General features: G+C 28.9%; 1 protein-coding gene and 1 long non-coding RNA gene across 2 annotated transcripts in view; one reads left to right on the forward strand and one right to left on the reverse strand.

Annotated features, from left to right (window-relative positions):
* Nucleotides 1-900: 900 nt before the first annotated feature.
* Nucleotides 901-20202, reverse strand: part of LOC119688291 (myb-like protein Q) — a 134379-nt gene continuing 115077 nt past the window's right edge. The window contains exons 3-4 of the mRNA XM_038102970.1: nucleotides 1215-1399; nucleotides 901-933 (exon numbers count right to left, since the gene is read on the reverse strand). Coding sequence (XP_037958898.1) covers nucleotides 901-933; nucleotides 1215-1399 — 218 coding nt within the window. The remainder of the gene's footprint in view (nucleotides 934-1214; nucleotides 1400-20202) is intronic.
* On the forward strand, nucleotides 18382-19129 carry LOC119662589. Its single transcript, XR_005250818.1, has 3 exons — nucleotides 18382-18417; nucleotides 18478-18537; nucleotides 18604-19129. It is a non-coding gene; the product is annotated as an uncharacterized LOC119662589 (long non-coding RNA).

Consider the following 20202-nt stretch of genomic DNA (forward strand, 5'->3'; position numbering starts at 1 on the left):
GTTGTAGTACCGATGGTGATAATTATGAGTTATAATTATAAGAGAACTATTAAAGAAGTTTACGAGCGGATACTACTTGTAGTACCGATGGTGTTGTTGAGATTGTACTTTGTTGTTTTGTTGAAGAACTATTAAAGGGGGCCAAGACCCTGGACCGTAGTAGTTGTAGTATCGATTATGATAAGTTGTATTACTAAAATTTGATGTCGTATTTGTGATTTAAAATGTTCGAATTCAAATATACTCAAGCAGTAAAAACAGCATAATGCTAAAACACTTTGAAGCACTAATTGAAACTCAATTTAACCTAGATTCCATGTGAGTAGGCTATAACATAACATGAGTTCCTTGGTTTCTAATTAAGAAAATCGAATACCAGAAGTTTTTTGAAGTTCTCTTTAATTTATTAATTTTTTTTTTTTTGTTGAATTACTTATATTACTTTACTTACTACAATTCAATACAGTTTCTTATTTATATTACCTAATATCGTTAGGCGATAATAAATTGTAATTAAAAACAACAACAACGATAGCTAAAGTAAACAAACGGTTTTGCCTATTAATTAAAGAATAAATTATTTATGAAGCCTAACTTTGGCGTGACAATAATTACATTTTCATAATAATTTAAATAGTTTGTAAGTGCTTAAATGCTAAAGAAAAATACCACCAACAAAAAGTTACACTTGAGTTACTTTAAGGGTCATAAATATTAAACAAATGCTCTAGCCAACCAGTATTATACATTACATATATTACACACCAACACACACACACACAACAAAAGTAACAACTCAACTCAACTCAACCCAACTAATACACATACAGTAACACACACACACATGCACACACAAAAAAAATAGTATATAGTTAGAAGAACTTTCGAATTACGTGTTGATTACTCACTTGAGAAATTCTTTTTACCATTTTTCTACAAAATTGTAGAAATTGTAATCAACTTAAAATAATAACAAAAGCAAATTAATTAAAAAAACAAAAAAAAAAAAATAAATCCAAAAATTTTCTACAATCCTAACAGCTGTAGGTTGGTCTAAGGCATTAATCAAAAAGCAAAGAATGACCAAATAAAAAGCTTATTATATTTTAAGAAGTTAAAAAAAGCATGTATAATAAGAAAAACAAAAATAAAAACAAAAATAAGAAAAAAGTCAATTAGAATATGGATAAAATTTAATTGAAAACAAAACTTACAAATGGCGTATGTATATGTCCTTGTCCCGCATGTAGTTGCTGATACTGTTGTGGCGAAAGCACAACGTGTGTAAAGGTACCGTTCTCATTGACATATGGTTGCACTACCTGACCCTGTGGCACTGGTACGGGTACCGGCATTGGTGGGGGTCGGTTTTGAGAAACCATTTGAACAGTTGCTGGACCTAAAAAAGAAGAAGAAGCACAGAATAAGTTAAGTGATTGCAAAATTGTACGAAGAGAAATTTTACTAAGAAATTATAATTAATAAAAAAAATTAAATGCACCCCCCGGCTCTTAAGATTTCTATGTGTATATTACATATATATACCTATATTATATGTGTATATTTACGTATAAACAAATTTAAATATAACTTTATAATTTTATATGGTATGTGTTTATTTCTTCACATACTTTTATTATTTAAAAATTTTTTTTTTGTTTGTTTTGTAATATCCTAATTTTTTTTTTTCATATTATACACTATTATAACAACAATATGATAAACTGACATTACATCGTACAAGTATCGTACAATTGCTACTCTTAGTTACAATATAAAATGCATGAGATATTTTGCAAAGTCGCCAAAAAGTCGACAATTGAAAGATTCAGATTCAGGCGTACGTACTCTGCTTCAAGCACTGAAAGGCTGCTTTTCTTTCTTAATGTTAAAAGCTATTTCAGGAACGGGTACAGAAGCAATGCGAACAGAACAGAACAGAACAGAGAAGCTAGAGAAGGGGAAAAGATGAAGAAGCACCAACCAACCAACCAACCAACCAACATACCAAATAAAAATCATGAAAAGTAAACTGATGTGATTATATTGTATGCGCCATGACCAATAAACGGCAAAAAGTTAAAATAATAATAACAACAACAACGACCACATTGTCAGGAGCTAACAGTAGCAAAAAAAAAAAAAAAATAAATAAACACAGAAACAATATACCAGCAGCATCAACGTCAGCGTCAACGTCAGCTCCAGCAACAGCAATAACAAAAACAATACAGTTTAACATTAAGCAATTCAGAATGTATGATCAAAATGATTTCTTCTTCAATATAGCAGCAACAACACAACACACATATATTCCTACACATTAAGCACACACACACACACGCAAAATAAAACCCAGTAGAAAAAGTGGTCTTCGAAGACATTGTCTTCAAGACGGTCTTTGATACCGCGTCCGCATGTTCAAGCAAATTTGCAAAACAATTGTTCAAAACATGAATGTAAATACTCTTTCTTTGCTTTCTCTCTCATTTTAGTGTTCATAGCAACGTATTTGAATTTTGCCTCAGATGACGCTATGTTTTATAAATGAAGTGACGCAATAATTTTGAAGTGTAGTAAATAAACATTTGTGAAATAAATATTAAAAAAATCAAAATGAATAAAGAAACAAAATCATTAAACTATGAAATATTAAAAAAAAGAAATTAAATCAAAACAAATGAAATATTGACTTAGTTCCTGGAAAATATATTGATTTTAATATTGAAGACAATAATTCCAGTGAAAGTTGTTTTAGAAACGAAACAAAGGATGTTGAAAATAAAAAAACTGAAAACACTTGTGAAAAATTAGCTGTTATATTTAAAAACACAGGATTAACAGGCATTGTGGTAAAGATATTTTAGAACTCTTAAGATCAGAAGGTTTAATTGTACCAAAATCCTCTTCAACGCTTTTGAAACATATAAAACTTCAACAATTGATGATAGCGAAATGCTATAAATTATTTTATATTAGTTTTAGTTAATTTTAGATATGTTAAGTTATATTAAGTTAAATATTTAAATTAATTTGTATTACGTTTACTAGTTTTTACTAGTTTATTTTTAATATCTTAATAAAATTTATAATAATTTATAATAAAATTTATAATTTACTTCTAAAACTGTTAATTTTGAATGTAATGTAAAAAATTATTATATAAAATAAATAAAAGTACAAAATACAACAATTTCTTTCTACTTATTTAAAGAGAAAATTGAAATTCATTTAAAATTTAAAGAGCGCAATAAAAGAGTAGAAATAAAAAAAGGGTGAAAAAATTATATGAGCACTGCACTAAGAGCGCACAACTTTCTGTCGAATGCGTCCGTTATGCAAGACATGGTCTTCGAGACGGTCTTCGAGACATGTACACAAAAATTCATTGAAGACATTTGGCTAATTTGTATGAAAGTGTCTTCAAAGACCGTCATACATTTGGATCGATCGGTCTTCATGTATGTATCCATGTCTTGAAGACGTCTTCGATGACGGATCGATCCGTTTTCTACTGGGAAGTATCGTTTGATATATGTACATACACATATCGTTGGAGGGCAGAAACGAACTGAACGAGCACAAGTGTTTTTTTTATTGTAAAATTGCTGCCAATGTTTAACTTGGCTTTTAACAATAACAAAAAGCCAAAAAAAAGAAGAAAAATAACCCAAAATACAAAAAAAAATGGATAGAGCAAATGAAAGAGCTAAAAGAAATTAAATAACATTCGCATTAAGTGCTTTATGTACAAACGCATCATTCATGCGTACGTTCAGGAATTGTGTTTCTTAATTGAAATTATTTCATAAAATAGTAAATTTAAGGCATTTAATAAATTATTGACCCCAACAACAAGAAAAACAACACCAACAAAAACAAAAAACCAATATGTGAAGCTAATTTGTTTGGATGTAGAATAATTCCAGGAAACCTTTATCGTTGCTTTTAATTACATGAAACCTCGTATGGGCTTTGATTTAAGTGTTGATGAAGTTAAGGTGAGGGTAGGTAATTAACTGAATGCTGAATATTATGTAGAATGACAGAATGAGTGAAAGTGCTCCGACTAAAAAAAGTTTGAATTTGTACCCACTGGTGGAAAATGTGTCGTAAAGGATGCCCGCGTCATTATTAAAAGAACCGGGTGACCAGGTGTTAGATACTGATCCTGATGATGACTATCAAAGAGAATCGAAATATAGAATATATTAAAAAAATATTAAACAAACGTTGAGTTTTATTTTTACAAAAAGTGATCTATAGCCAGATAAAAAAATATATAAAAACCATTATTAAAAAAACAGGTTGCTGAATAACCTCAAAATTTAAAAATTTGTAAAACTTTATTAAAATTCTGTCAGCTGCGTAAATGAACTCATTACAATGTGAACGACGTTCACTCATTAATATAAATGAACAAGTGCCTAAATGAGACTGTGTGAATGTACTATTACTTAAGAATAAAGTAATCAAAATTAGACCAAAAATGTCGAATGCAAAATGTCTTAAAAATAAATTTCCTACAAGGGAAATTAGCGGAATTTGGAATATTTGTCATATGTTATTTTTGTGGAATGTGAAAAAAAACAGCAGCTGAGCCATAAACAAATGCAGTGAGGAAGTAAGCATTAATTAAAATCTTTGTTTTTATATGATATAATATATCAATTATATATTTAATTTTTTGTGTAATATATTATTATGTGAAGTTTATTAAAAAAAAAATAGCTCTCTTAGAATTTTCAAAAAATTTTCTTACACAGAAATACTCTTTCGCATTAGTAGCGCCAAAAATGAAATTATCCGTTACTTTGTATTCGTTACTCAAGAAATACCGGAGTAACGAATGAGTAGTATTTGTTATAACTACTCTTTCGAGTACTTGGTAATGATTACTTTTAAGGAATTGTTTTCGCAGTCTAATAATAACTGTTTTATTTTGAACAAAATTTTTATTCGCTATCAAATTCATTAATAATGTTTAAAAACATTAATATAAAACAAAGAAATTTGGATTCATTTGAAACCGGTAGGAGGTGAAAAGCTAAATGCAAAATATGCGGATCAAACAATTAACTAAAATAATTATTATAATTTATTATATCTATAATATATTATAATTAATATATATGCTTTAAAAAATTCCTTTTATTGCCGAAAAAAGCATGTAAACTTCAGTAACGTATTATTGAGTAACGTTACTCGAAAAGTCACGGATATTTAGAAATATGCAAAAGTAACGAAGTTTGGCACCACTGTTTCGCATGTAATAAGTAACTTATGTCAATGGAAACGACAAAATCTTAAAATTACTTAAGTAACTTACTAAGTAAGCGGTGTAAACATTGTATTAGATTTATAAAGGCTAAATATATTGAATTGAAAAACAGCCGAAAATGATAGAGAAAACTGTAAAGGTGTTGTACGAAACATTAAAGCTAATCTGAAGCTGTAACGCCACTTCACTTAATCTTATTCTCTCTCACTCTTGCTATTTTACTTCGTTTGTTTTGTTTAATCATCTTCTTCATGTGTTTTATCTTCAGCTTCAAAGCAGTTAGAACAACAAGAACATGATGACAATATCTTGATATTAAATTTGAAAGAATATCTATATGATAAAGTTAAAATAATGATATTTAAAGGGCGAAGTACCTAGCAGTTCAGTTCCTTATTATATGAGGGAAATTCTAAGCTGTGCCGATAATGTAGTGATGTATCGATACGTGTTGATAAATGGCTAAATTTGTGCAGCGCAAAAAATCCCAAAAAATCTCCCATTTGGTTTTGCATCAACTTAGCCTAACTCGCACACGTCCATAATAATGATATTTACAATCAGTCAAATAAGAGATCTCTTCTGAATTTTTTGTTGTAACTCTAACCAATATATGATGATAAAACTTGACATTAAATCTGAGGGAATAACAGAGACAATATATATAATCATTATAATATTTACAGTCAGTCAAATAAGTGAACTCTTTTAAATTTATTTTTGTAATTCAGATTTATATATTTCTAAAGGAAACTGAAATAAAAAAAACTCTTTTTACTATAATATTTTTATGTACAATTTTAAAAGTTCATTGTACCTTACAATAGTGACATCACAATCACATCCACAAATATTAACCAACGATGCTAAGAGAAAGAAATTGTAATAACTTTAATATGTCTTACGTTAACTGAATTCGCCTTCTGGTATTCTAAGACCTTTGTCTGGGATTATTTATAGTTAATTTAATTTTGAAATTATTTCATTCATAAAACTTTAATTTCAAATGAAACATAAAAAATTTCATTTGAATGTTTCAAACGCTCGATTAATAAATTTCTAAAATGGAAACTAATCTAATCTTGTCGAGACATCAAGCGTGCACGCCCCACTGCAATGCAGTCAGCCATACAGCATATCACTGGAGTCCCCGCCATACTCTACCCTCTCCATTGTATGCGTTAAACGCGCATCAGAGATATATACATACCACTTAAAGATAGAAAAAAAAAGAAAAACAAATTAAAATAAAATAAAAGTAAAAAGAAAAGCAACAATACTAGTATTTTAAAAGATGGAAATCTCAACAATGAGATTTGAGATGCACTGTAAGATCCCAAAAGTGTTAGTAAAGAAATTTGGACAACATACGTACTTTTTTTTTTGGTATTTTTTTTTTTGTTTTTTTTTTGTTTTTTGTAAATTGTATTTGAACATGCTATGAGTCGAATTTGCTTGAATTTCAAAGAAATGCGACGAATTCAAATCGAAAGCAAATACATAAAAAGTATCTGAAATGCATGCATCTCAAAAAAAAAAACCGAATTTTAATTCAAAATTGAAGAAAAAGATAAAAAAATCTTTTATGCGAACAATAAAACATTCTTGCCAATTTTTATTTAAACAATTTGCAAGTAGTAGTAGCAGGAGTAGGAGCAGGAGCAGGACCAGGACAGTAACTACTGTAAAGCATAAAAACCAAAACTCAAAATCAAAATGAATGAGAACTATTGTCGTGTATCTTCTTCGCATGAAAAGAACCAAGCAAAAAAAAAAAATTTTTTTTTTGTGCAAAAATGTATCTTTCATTCTAAAAGCTTTTGGAGCGACAAGCTACTTTCCCATTGATGGTAAATTAATTTTGTTATTGTAGCATAAAATTACTTTTATTTATTTATTTATTTTTTTTTTTGTTTCCTGCTGCTATTATCAGATGTGAAAGATTACTGGAATTAAAGTGAAGTACTAAGCACAATAATGCCATTTACTTAGCATCACTGTATGTTAATGGAAATGTAATGTTTGGACAATTGCTTGAGGTGAATGAATAATAAAATTAATATAAAATAAAAAAAAAAATGAAAAAAAAAAACTCACTATATTTCACCCTCGTCATCCCTAGTATGTATAATGATATGATTATACATATTTAATATATTAAATATATTTTTAAACCAACCAACACTAGGATTCAATAGTTGCAATAGTAAATAATTAATGGCCACGGTGTATGGTTACACAGAGTCAAGCCTGTTACGATGCTCTAGACCAGGGCTGTCCAAAGTACTGCCCGCGGGCCGCATGTAGCCCGCGACTAATGTTTATGCGGGCTACATATAGATTAATGTTTATATGTTTTTAATCTACTACAATTCCTCAAATTTTCTTTTGGTGTACTGATAAAACTACATTATTTTATTTTTATAATATACCAAATAAATTAATTTAAATTGATAAATTTAACATTATAACCGTTTTTATAACGTTATAATGTATTTATAATAACAACTATGGGCGTATGTATTTGTTCCTGCGGCCCTCCAATGTGTTTGTATTGGTCCGCGATCTTATCTGGTATGGACAACACTGCTGTAGACAACACAGTGCATTTCTACTGTTGAACTCTCCTAATCCCTAGTGTGTATAATCACATGATTGTTAATATTTAATATATACAGAATAAAATATTTAATATTAAAGTTAGCTTTATGCTGTCGAATGTTCTATATAGATAAAGCTATATAGAACAGACTTATATTACTCCAATAATGTGTCAACCCCATAATTTGTAAAACTAATTAAATATAATATTAATTAATATAATATTAATATAATATTAAAAATATTTAATTAAAATAACTTTTTTCAAGATCCTAAGGTTAAAAAAGGTAGATCTCACCAAAAGATACCTGGAGCAATTAAATTTATCACATCAAGATGAAGGGCAAGGCTAATCATCTAAAGCAGTAGTGAAACTTGGACACAGATCACACCGTTGGAAGTCTTAAATGACTATATGGATTCTGATTCTGACTCAAAGTAATATTAACGTAGCCCCTGGGCAGGACAAGGTATCTAGAAATAAGGGGGAGTGGTTTAGTCAGTGTGAATAGAGCACTCACTCTCCGGGGCATCAGGTTGTGGTCAGTGCGTAGGTATTACACTGCTTCCCACCGCAAAAAGCGAAAAAGAACTCAAGCGCTAAACCATAGAATCAACAGCAATTATTGGGGCCAGCAACTTATACCATAAATAGCGACAATTCAACATAGATGATGGAAATTATTTCATAGAAACTATAAATATTTTTCTTTAAGAATATTTTAGTTTTCTAAAATCTGCATTGAGAATGGAAGATAAATAAAATGTTACAAACGTATGTGTGTACTAGATATTTGAATTATAAAAACCCAGTTTAAATTCAAGGAAACCCATAATCGCAGCAAAATGTCATGCACTTCACTTTAGTCAAATATTTAAAATCCTTTTATTTCTGAAATTGTTTTTGTTTTTATTTTTTTTGTCATTTCGTACTTGCAAAAATTTCATCTGCAAATATTTTTGCTTTATTGCAATTGCAATTTTATTTGCATATAGATACATACGAACGAATATATATATTGGATGTAGCAGTCATCCAATGATAAAATCCTTTTTGGCAATCATTTTACATGTGTTTTCTGATAAAAATAATATTTGCATAAGTATTAAATTTATCCTGCCTGGATGGATGCACAACGAATGCATGCAACTGCCACATGAACATATTTAAAGCCATGTCAAGGCGGCGTTCTTGGTTAATAATAGAAAATATTAGAAAAGTGGTTCGAGAATAAGTGTATCGTATGCGCCATATAAAAATTTATACGAATATTTAAGTATAGCAAATATTTTTCGTGGTTCCCATGAACTATAAATCCATAGTTCAGGATATTTAAATTTTTAAAAATGCTGAAAGAATAAATTTCTGTGTTCTAAACATATTTTCAAACCAACTAGTTATTAGGATTAAATATGTTTTTAAATTAGGCTCACGTCTATCCTTCAAAACCGTTAAAATTCACAATCAATTCGATCTACACAGATAATCGATAATCGTTAAATAAATATTGCTCTTCTAAAAACTATTTTAAAAAGATTTTTGCAAACTACTTGACATACGAAGACTATTAGCAACCCAAAGTAATATAGCATTTTGTTGAACAAATAATAATCCAGGATAATAACGATTTCTGAATTAACTTACAATAATTAGTTTAATTTAGATTTAACTATCTAGGCAGTGAAGTTTTGAGCCCTAAACACCTAGTTAAAATCCTGCCCACAGTTGTCACAAAATTCTTCAAAAGTTTGGAATTGGAGTAGTTGCCTGCAAAACAGATCTTTCAGATCGCAATGCATGCATAGCCTATCCATAATTGTAATTACTTGTCAGGCCAAAAAAAAACCTGAATTGTCCATTGCATTACAAAGAGACATCTTTTCAAAACAGGAAATAATAAGTTGAAGCTACCCATGATTACAGAATGTTGCCTCTGCTTAAAATAGGTTGATTTATTAAGTCACATTTTTTGTGAATTTCCGACGTCTGTTCCCGTCTTACGTCAGCAACTTCTCAAAAAAGCACATTCTCGCTTTTATTCGTAAATTACTTGTTTTTTTTTTTACTTCCGTTTCCTAGGAAGACAGCTCTAATCAATTTTTTAATAAATTGCATCAATTCGAGATGACTCTACCTCTGCCTGAAATCGGTTAATTTGTTAAGTCGCAAGTCTGTTCTCATTTTATATTAGAAACTCCTGAAAGTGGGATATTCTGGTCTTTATGCGTATTTTCAACAAGTAAATTCTCTTCTACCCAAATTCTCTTATATTTCTGAATCTTCTTAGATCAAACAATATTATATATACTCACATCCAGTATTAACGTAGCTATCAATTTGTTTCTTACAAAGACGCGATGGCCGACTTCATAGTTATAACTTCAGGTGCGATTAATTCGTTATTAAATACATTAGATCTATAGATGAATACTTATAAATCCTCTGTTTATATAATTACTAATGTAATTTGTTAATACTTTTATGTAGATTCCCACGCTACATGTTTTAAGTTGTCATTCAAATATTTTGCGTAAAGTCCATCAGTATTGAGTACTGATTTCTATTGTTTATTTTACTTATCCAAATGTTTCTAATGAATTTCTTAAACGTTTACCGCCGCATCTCTATGTCTCTATGGCATCAATAATAATTAAACAAATACTCATAAACGGTGGGAACAGACAATCCAATTACACTTAATATAAAAATATTAATCAAGATACCATCAAACGACATAAGCTTTGTTCCATGGAATTCTGTCATGTGGGTGACATGGCTTTGCTCCATTATTTTATCTCTTGCACGGACTGAAAGGCAATTAAACACTTTGTGTGGTAACAAATTACGTAAATATTTTATCATATACGTATGATACATCTACGTCACAGTAGCGTCAATATTTATATACCATACTGCTCCAATCTGTCAGTCAAGACTACTTTGCTTTTTGGGGCGCAAACAATATTTATGATGCAATTTTGTGTTTTATTAAACATTTTTCAATGTATATATTTATTTTTGCTTATCATTCGCTGGTGCTGATATCTATTTTTAGCTTAACGTATTTCTAATTAATTTATTGTTAGTTAATTAAGCTCAATAAGCTTAAAATTGTTATAAGTATTCGAAGTAACCGAAGTGAAGGCAACAAAATATGACGTCCTTTAGGAAAATGTATTGTGGGGCGCAATGTTGTATTTCTTACAAATATGTATAAAGCAAAACTTGTAAATTTATTTTTTTTTGGAGAATAATGATAATATATAATACAAAAAAAAATAATTACCTCCAAAATCTATAAAATACACATTTGCGTAGTAGTCCATATAATATTTGTTATAATAATCCATTTGGTTTTAAATTCTTTATCACAGCCGAAGTTCTCTTGTTTTATTTATATATTGCTTTGTAGCTGCAGCTAATTGCGAAATCAAAAATTTCGATATCTTTTATGGAATTACTGATTGAACTTAATCGTCTCTTAATGCGACCGAATCGTAACAGCTTTCCGAAGATAATGAAAAATTTTTAAGCAAATTGTCAGATTATTGTAAAAAACCGGTAATACCTCAAACCAGTGTTGAAAAAGATAAAAAGTGGTTAACTTTGATTGGAATTTGTAAATTAATTTACATGTGGATTTACATTTACACCTTATAAGCTTTTTAATATATCTAAAAAACTCTCTTCTGATTAAATGTTTGTTTTATGTTTGAAATATACGCGATTCTAACAAGAAAAAAATTTATTTCTTCTATATTTTGTAGTATTTAGTATAATGGTGCAAAAAATACCGAACACTTTATTTTTGTTTGAATTAATAAATGTTGCAACTTCTACAAAAACCAAATGACATTTAATAATAATACACAAGTGTATTAATATAATGTATAATAATATACATATAATATGTTATTTAAAACAATGATATTTCAAAAACACTATATTGCTTAAATTTTTTACGTGTTAATTAACCGTAATTTTTTAAATTACATTAATTGTGGTTGAAAGCAATTGGCAGCATTTTGCTATATGATATGATACAAACGACTCCAATTTTGAAACTTGTTTTCAGTGAACATTCACAATAGACTGATATTTGAATTTGGCCTTTTTAAAACTTTGGACTTTGGAATTTTTTTGCGAGTATAACCTAACTCTAAGAATTTTAAGATCATTGTTGTTGCTTCACATAAGTTGCGAGTATTTTTTTGTTACTCTGAAAGAAAAAATGACGGCTATTTTTGAACTGAAAGTACAATCAATAATAACAATAATAATTGAGTGATTTAAAACATTCACATAATGGTGTCATAAATATATGAAACTAGTCATAATTTTTTCTTTCACAGTTGTAAAAAAAAACAGCATTAAGTCTTGTTGAAACAAGAGCCGTAATTTTTTCTTACAGAGTGGCAAAAAAAATAATCGCAATTTACGAAAGAAACCATGTGAAGCAACAATAACGCTCTTAAACTCTTTAGAGTGAGGTTTTACTCGTAAAAAGTTTTACATTTTAAGTTTCAGTCCAACCAAATTCAAGCCTCAATCTATTGTGAATGTTTACTGTAAATATGTTGTGAAATTCCACTCCTCCGTTAAAATCATATAAGCATTTCATTAACTAATAAATTCAAATACATAAATAAATAAACTAATTTAAATACATAATGCTGTTAATTTCAGAGTTATCTTGATACTCTGATAAAATCTCTAGAGTGTTATAAATTAATCTCAAGTGTTATATATTAATCTTGAGTGTTATGCAGATTTAACAATCCAAAATGAAAATTGCACTAAAAGTAAATCGCAATTAAAAAAGTTACCCCAAATTTACCAATCGAAAACGCCATATGGCGTGCTATATTGTTATTTATCAGAATTTATTGAAATTTTTAAAAATTTTGTGAAATATGTCAAAATTTAAGCTTGACTCGAACAACATTTGTCTCACAGTAGAAAATAAGTGATTTCCAGCCAAATACAAATATGACTCGTATATTTAAAAACAAGCTTAAATTGAAACCTTACGAGCCCTAAAAAATGATAAAGTTTTACCAATGTCTGTCAAAAAAAATATACCTGCGATGTCACTACGGCGAAAATAATTTGAAAAAGTTTAGCTGAAAGTGAACAACTGTTGCCTCGAAATAAAAAAGAAATAGCTGTCAGCTTTATTTAAATATGCAACAAACATTAAAAAACGAGCTTAAAATGACAACCTATAAGGTTCGAAAATTAAAAGATTTTACCAATGTTTGAAAAATACAAAAGATCTGTTACACTTGCGCTATCGCCGCCAAATGTTATCTTTATAAATAAACAAAGTAAGAGACTTAAGTAATATGAATGTTATAGGAAAAGTTAGAAATTTAAATAACTTCCCGTGTTAAACTCCACCGTTTGTAATGGTTTGAACAGCCATTAATCATGATAATATTTTGTTTGTACCCTGTAATGTCGTCAACAACCTTGTTAACATGATATAAAAGAAGCTCCTATCAAAAACGTTTACGCGATTCTTATAAATTTTTTAGGGCTCTTGAAATTGATTTTAAGATAGCTTAAACCCTTATAAGAGTTCTGTTTAAAAGCGTTTTTTTAAAGGCGGCTTAACATTGATTTTTAGCTTGCGTAAACCCTTTTAAAGTAGTTTTAAGGTTCAAGTGCCAACTATCAGCTGACAGTACAATTAAAAATATTTTTAATTTTTGTGTGTGAACGTTCTTAATATTGATTGTTAAATTTGTTTATAAAGCAGCCATGTAAAAGCGTTTGTAAACATGGCACAATTCGTAAATACCAATAGATGTTTTAAGACTTATCAATAGCTTTAGAGTATATCAAACTTTAATTAATTTATGTTTTTTCAAGGTTCTCATAATAGATATTGCAGATTGTAATGTACTTAATAAAAATATTGTTGGCAATGAGATATTATCCTTTGATACTGTACAATAATAAGAAGTGACAACTGACTACAGATGGTCAATATTTACTTTATCAAAGCAAAAATTATTCATCTGTAGACATTTCTACAATTTAATTTGATGTCAGATCTGAATAAAATCAAAACGTTTTGAAATGCATGTTTGCAACACGTTTCAAAATTTCGTGCATTTTAATAGGTTTTAGTGCAAAATTATGTTCACAAAATGTCTATTCCCATATCTTAACAATTAAATATAATTATTAATTCAAGATGTTTTGGAAGTATACGATATTAACTGCTAATATATATGATACGTAGTGCAAATGTTTCAACAAGCATGTTCTAGAACAGGGCTGTCCAAACCAAATACGATAGTGGGCCAATACAAATAACTGTATATATTGGGAGCAGTAGAAACAAATACATACGTTCATAGTTGTTTTCGATAAAAATAAAAATACGGTTATAAGGTTAAATTTAGTATTAAAAACCGATTTAGATTGAAAACCGCTCAAACAATAGCCGCGGACCGCATGTGGCTGCGGACCGTGCTTTAGACAGCCCTGTTCTAGATTATCACTTGATGGAATATATTTAATAAAAATAATATTGATTTTCAAATCATTCCTTATATGGTACAAGAATATTTGTGGTTCTTTTAAAAAATACTATAACAGTTCAACACAATTTGTAGCATAACTGTTCTGATTTTCTATAACGGACTTTAATAATAAGATCTGAGAGCTTTGGTGTGTAGTCAGACATAGTCACTTTATATAAAAAATGATTGTTATTTTCAATATAATTAAAAATAAAATAAATAATTAAAATTTAAAAATCATTTCGATAACGAACTTTAATGAGAAGCTCTAATGGCTGTGCTATGCAGCCAATCATTGTCACTATAACTCTAAAATGTTTGTAGTTTTCAATATAAATTTAATTATTTGTAGGTTAAAAAAATTAAAACTTTAAAATTAAAATTAATTTGAAAGTTTTGAGTTGAAAGTCCTAGCAGATAGCGCTCCTTTTTCTGGTCTTAGTCATAAGATTTATAAATTTACAAGATTTCAAATTTTACAATTAATTATAATAAATAAATAAAATAAAATAAATAAATGAATTTTAAACTTAACTAAAAGTAAGGAACTGGACTACTTGGTCCTTTGTCAATATAAATTAAAAATGAGTGCAATAAAAAATTTTCAATTATACTTCAGTTTTAATGCCGTGGTTTTCTATATGGGTCAAAACAGTGTTGCTCAACAATTAATGTCAAAATTTGTATTTTTATTAATACACAAAAATATGTTAATATATATGTATATGTGTGAACAAACAAAATCTATTACTTTTTTAATTTGACATAACAGTATCAAAACATGACGTCATTTTTATACCCAAAAAGAGTGCTTAAAAAAAACTAATTTGGATGAATAGGGAACAATTATTTTATAAAATTAATACAACAAATAATTATATAAAATTAATAATACACTTTTATAGCCATTGCTATAATAATAAATTTCTCGTATGTAATTTGTTACTATTTAAGTCATAAAAAAAAGTTCAAATGCTAAATACAGTTTTGCTTCCATATTTTTTTTTTTTTGTTGAATAATAATTTAAATTTAGTATAATTCATTCTTATAAATATATATTCTTTATAGTACTTACACCAAATTATAGAATACATTTTTTTGAAACAAATATTACTACTTTCTTTATTATTTTGAAACTGTTAAATATAAGTATTTACTCGAACACTAGCCAATTAAGTTAACAATTGTATTGTGACAAAATACACAAACAACAAATTTGTGTGTTGTACTTAATTTGTCAAACATAGCGTAACACAAAACCTTTACAACACTGAATTAAAACGACGACAGCTGTCAAAACAACACTAATTAAAATTGTTATTTGGTTGGATACCGGGCAGATATTAATTTCCTAAGTAGATTTAAATTGTGTACCATGTCCAGACACAGAATAAGCATTTGTTATCTATTTTAAAAGTGTTGAAATGATATTTGAACCTTTAACTATTGACACATAAGCTTAGCAAATGATAGCGCCACAAATGCTCAATAAAATTTCACACATACTTACAACAACAACAAAAACAGTATTACGCTGGAATGAATGATTTTGTTATAATACATTAAAAGGAGTAGTAGGAGTAGGGCGCACACACGTGCCTATACCATACACAATAGCAGTTAATACAAAACATATACACACTAACGCCTACAACTTTCATGTAAATGCATGACAACAATGACAACAACAACACAACGATGACAACAACGACAAACACTTGGTATTTGATAAGGCGCACAATGAAACCGTAGCAAAACCCGACGTCATTCACCGAGGAAATCATCAACATGAGCTTATTTATTCAAGCTCCCTTAAGAATTTCATAACACGACAATAGAAATACGCTTCAATTCATACGCAACTAAATTTAACCAAGTGAGAAATGACAGTAACTAAGCCTAACAGCAGCAGCAACACCAACAGTAGCACAGTAGCAGTAACATTAGCAGCAGCAGCAGCAGCAGGAGTAAAAACCAAAACCAACAGAAACAACAAGAACAGTGACGGTAGCAGTAGCAGTAGCAGTAGCAGTAGCAGTGGCAGTGGCAACAACAATAATTACAATAGGAAATGTTTTTATTTAATATAACAAATGGCATGATCTTTCAAGTCATGACAGCGTGTTAATGTCTGCTGCGCTTCCACACAATTTTATCCTTATTATGTTTGTGATAAGCACATTTGGTAAATATTAATACCAGACAGACATTTCTGTCAACATACATATGTACATCTTATGCTTACATACATATATGCCCTTTAATATACATACATATGTATGTATGTACATGTAAATTCAATGGCATATTTCATAGGTATTTATAAAGTGGTTGACAGCAATTTTCACACCTTTTTTGACGTGATGGAATTCATTACAACAACAAATGAATACTACGAAAAGAAAAAGACACAACAACAAAATAAAAATAAAAAGCACAAAAGCATGAAAATCACTCATCCTTAAAACACTTATCAACAAACATACTCACTCACACACATACATATATATAGCACTAACTGATAGGTGTGTTACCGCTGTTATACTAGACACATAATAAAAATAAAACCGTTGAAAATGCAGTTAAAGGTCTAATTTTGCAGTTGACTTGTAATTCTTGTTGTTGTTGTTGTTTTTGTTTTTATGATTATTTTTTGTATATGCAGACGCAGCAGTCTCAATGAGTCTTAATTTGTTATTGCTCCATACAGTTCTTATCGTTTGTATTATTGGGTGTCCGTCTGTCTCATGCCAACTTAACTTAAAGCTTTTGGTGTTTAACTTTATTTTAGTATAATTTTTATATGCGTGACTGAATTGTTAACACAAAAAAAAAATATACCAAAACATAACACAAACTGCGAACAGTAGCAGCGACATTAACGCCGCCATCAACAGCAAAAACAACAAGAACAACAACGTCGTTGAGTTTTGTCCACACAATGTCAACTCTTTCATCAACGCACTAAGGTGTTTCACGTTAACATGTTCTTCTTCTTCTTGTTGTTGTTATTTTTGTTGTTGTAAATATAAGATTTAAAGGTGTTATTGGTTTTGTCATTGTTGTTGTTGTTGTGAATATATTTTTTTGTTGTTCTTTGGCGTTTTTTGCAAATTACATTGAATGTTTGCGCTTTTATGCTTCGCTTACACTTGATTTAATTTAATTTATTTTTATTTTGTTTTTTTTCTTTTTATTTTTTTAATTTTTTTTGCATTTCATTTGTTCTCTATAGCTGTTATTTGTGGCTGTTATTTTATTGCCCCTTGCTTGCTGGATTTCTTATTGCAAAATAGTAGAGTATGGAGTTGGCTCTTAAGTAGAAAAGATTTAAAGCAAGGGAGGGTGTCATAAGTTGCAGGCAAATGCGTATTTTATTACCAGTAAAACTGAGACTGGCGCTTATAAGTAAATGAATAATTGCAATTGCAGCCATGGAATTGAGTACGTACAATAACAACGCACATACACACATGAAGGCACACACACATATGATGTAGGCAAAGAAATTGCAAGGGATTCGAGTTGTGTGGACCCAGTAAAATTGTCGCCATTGCCCATTCACACATACATATATACAACATTAGTGACTTTGTTGTTGTTGTTGTTGTTGATGGTTTTGTTTATTTTGCGTAAGAATGCGTGTAATTTTAATACTTACATTTAAATAAATTGTATTAAGTACTTTGTTGGTACTTTACTCTTTTCTGTCCATTACTTACTTAACTTTCATGCTTACGCTATTTATATTATGGCTCGAAATGAGAGTTTAACGCAATCTACCTAGAACTGCAGACGTCGGCTCTTTCAGTTATGGGCACACTTAAGTATTTGGATGTCTCCGAATTATAATATATTAACAATTATGCAGTAATACGTAAATAATCTACTCTACCCTAGCAGGTCGGATTGGGTCTTTCATTATAGCCATTTATGATTTAATAATTAATTTTTAAATTTAATTCAGATAGGTGAACTCAAGTTTATAGAAGACTAATATGTAAAGTTCACCAATTATTTGAGATTAATTAATTAAATTAATTTTAATATTTAATTATAGAATATTTTGAAATAAATGAACTGCCGTTTACTACTCTCAAGATTTCTCAAAATACTCAAGGTAATTTAACGGCTAATTAAAAAAATTAAACTATTTAATTATTATATTTTATATGTTTTGTTATAGTATTCGTGCTCATTATATCAGCAGAAACCTGATTTATTATTCCAAAAACGACCTGGCCTACATCTTCCAGGCCGCTTCTTCTACATCTTCTTATCACTTTTTCTGGACATTTAAATGCCGTTCATTGTTCCAACTGTAAAAGCAGAAGAAAATTTCAAACTATTTATCAGACATTCTAAAAACGACCGGGTCTACATACTCGATTTGCCAATTTTTCAAGACAGCTAAGTGCCGTTCACCGTTGCAATAAAACAGAAAAGGCAAAAAAAAAAAAATTTAAATAATTATAAGGCACCGACGTGTATTAATCTGATTTATAACCTTAAAAGTGACCGGGTTTACATTCTAAGTGTCGTTCATCGTCCTTACAAAAACAGTGAACACATAAAAACATTTAAAATATATATCTAACATCGATGAGTATTAACCTGATTTATAATAATTCCAACAGCGATCAGGTGAACGTTCTGGATTCACTATCGTCGCAGCAAAAATAGGAAACAAATTTGAAATTATAATTAAGTTTCAAAAATTCTTGAGATATTGGCTTAAAAAATAATTTAAAATAAATCATAATTGGAGAATATGTTGGTTTATTTTCTTTGTTTTGGTTCAGACCTTCAATGCTATAAGACAACAGATATGTCATCACGTCATGAAACATGTGTGCTATTCCTAAATATTTCTTCTTGAAGTACTCAAACTAGTAAACTTTTTTTTTTAAACTTTAATTAGAAATGTTTTATAATTTATTGTTTTATTTATATATTTTTGAATAGGTTAATTGATGAATGTTAAATAGTCATAGACTACCTTGAAGTACTTTGAAGAGCACCCATAGACTATAGTCGAGATTTTGGTGACAATGAAATATGTTTTTTAAAACTAATTTAAAAAGTTGTGTACTATTTAACATAGACCAAAATATCAATATAAAACCAAAATCAGAACAAAAAAAAAAACAGGTACTGACTATATCAAATTTCGTTGATGTACATATACAAATATTATGACGGATGTTGCTAATATATGTTTTATAATAAAAATGGCGACATTACCGACATTATTAGTTATTGTGTTAACTATGTTAATCCCAGACAATTAATACTTCATAAATTGAGAGAAATACTTTTTTTTTGAATGGAATGCTAATGTATATAATGTAGTTACACAGTGTCATAATTGAGTTCGAAACTTAAATTGGGTTCCAAAAAAATGGCTGAATGGCTGATAAATTACTGATTGATGTGTAAAATGGAACAGAATATAAAGTCGGTTGTCACAAAGTTGATCGAGGATGCGGCAAATAAAAAAAAATCGTGTTGCTGGAAGATTTCGAATAGGTTGCTAAAGATGGTAAGTTATAAATTGTGATGATTGCAAAAGTGAAATCAAACAGTTATATATTCGAACTGGGAAACACCTGGTGCTGAATTTATGAATAAATAGTTAAAATATATGTGAATAGTTAATTTCTTTTTATTTTTATTTTATTATTGAGAATTTTATAAGATTAATTAATATTTTCGACGTAAAGTTTAATTTAATTTAATTGAATCGGAAGTAATTCGAAATATTTGTATGAAAATTTTTTTTTAA

Source organism: Teleopsis dalmanni, chromosome X (genome assembly GCF_002237135.1).
Source record: "Teleopsis dalmanni isolate 2A chromosome X, ASM223713v2, whole genome shotgun sequence".
Classification (NCBI taxonomy): domain Eukaryota; kingdom Metazoa; phylum Arthropoda; class Insecta; order Diptera; family Diopsidae; genus Teleopsis; species Teleopsis dalmanni.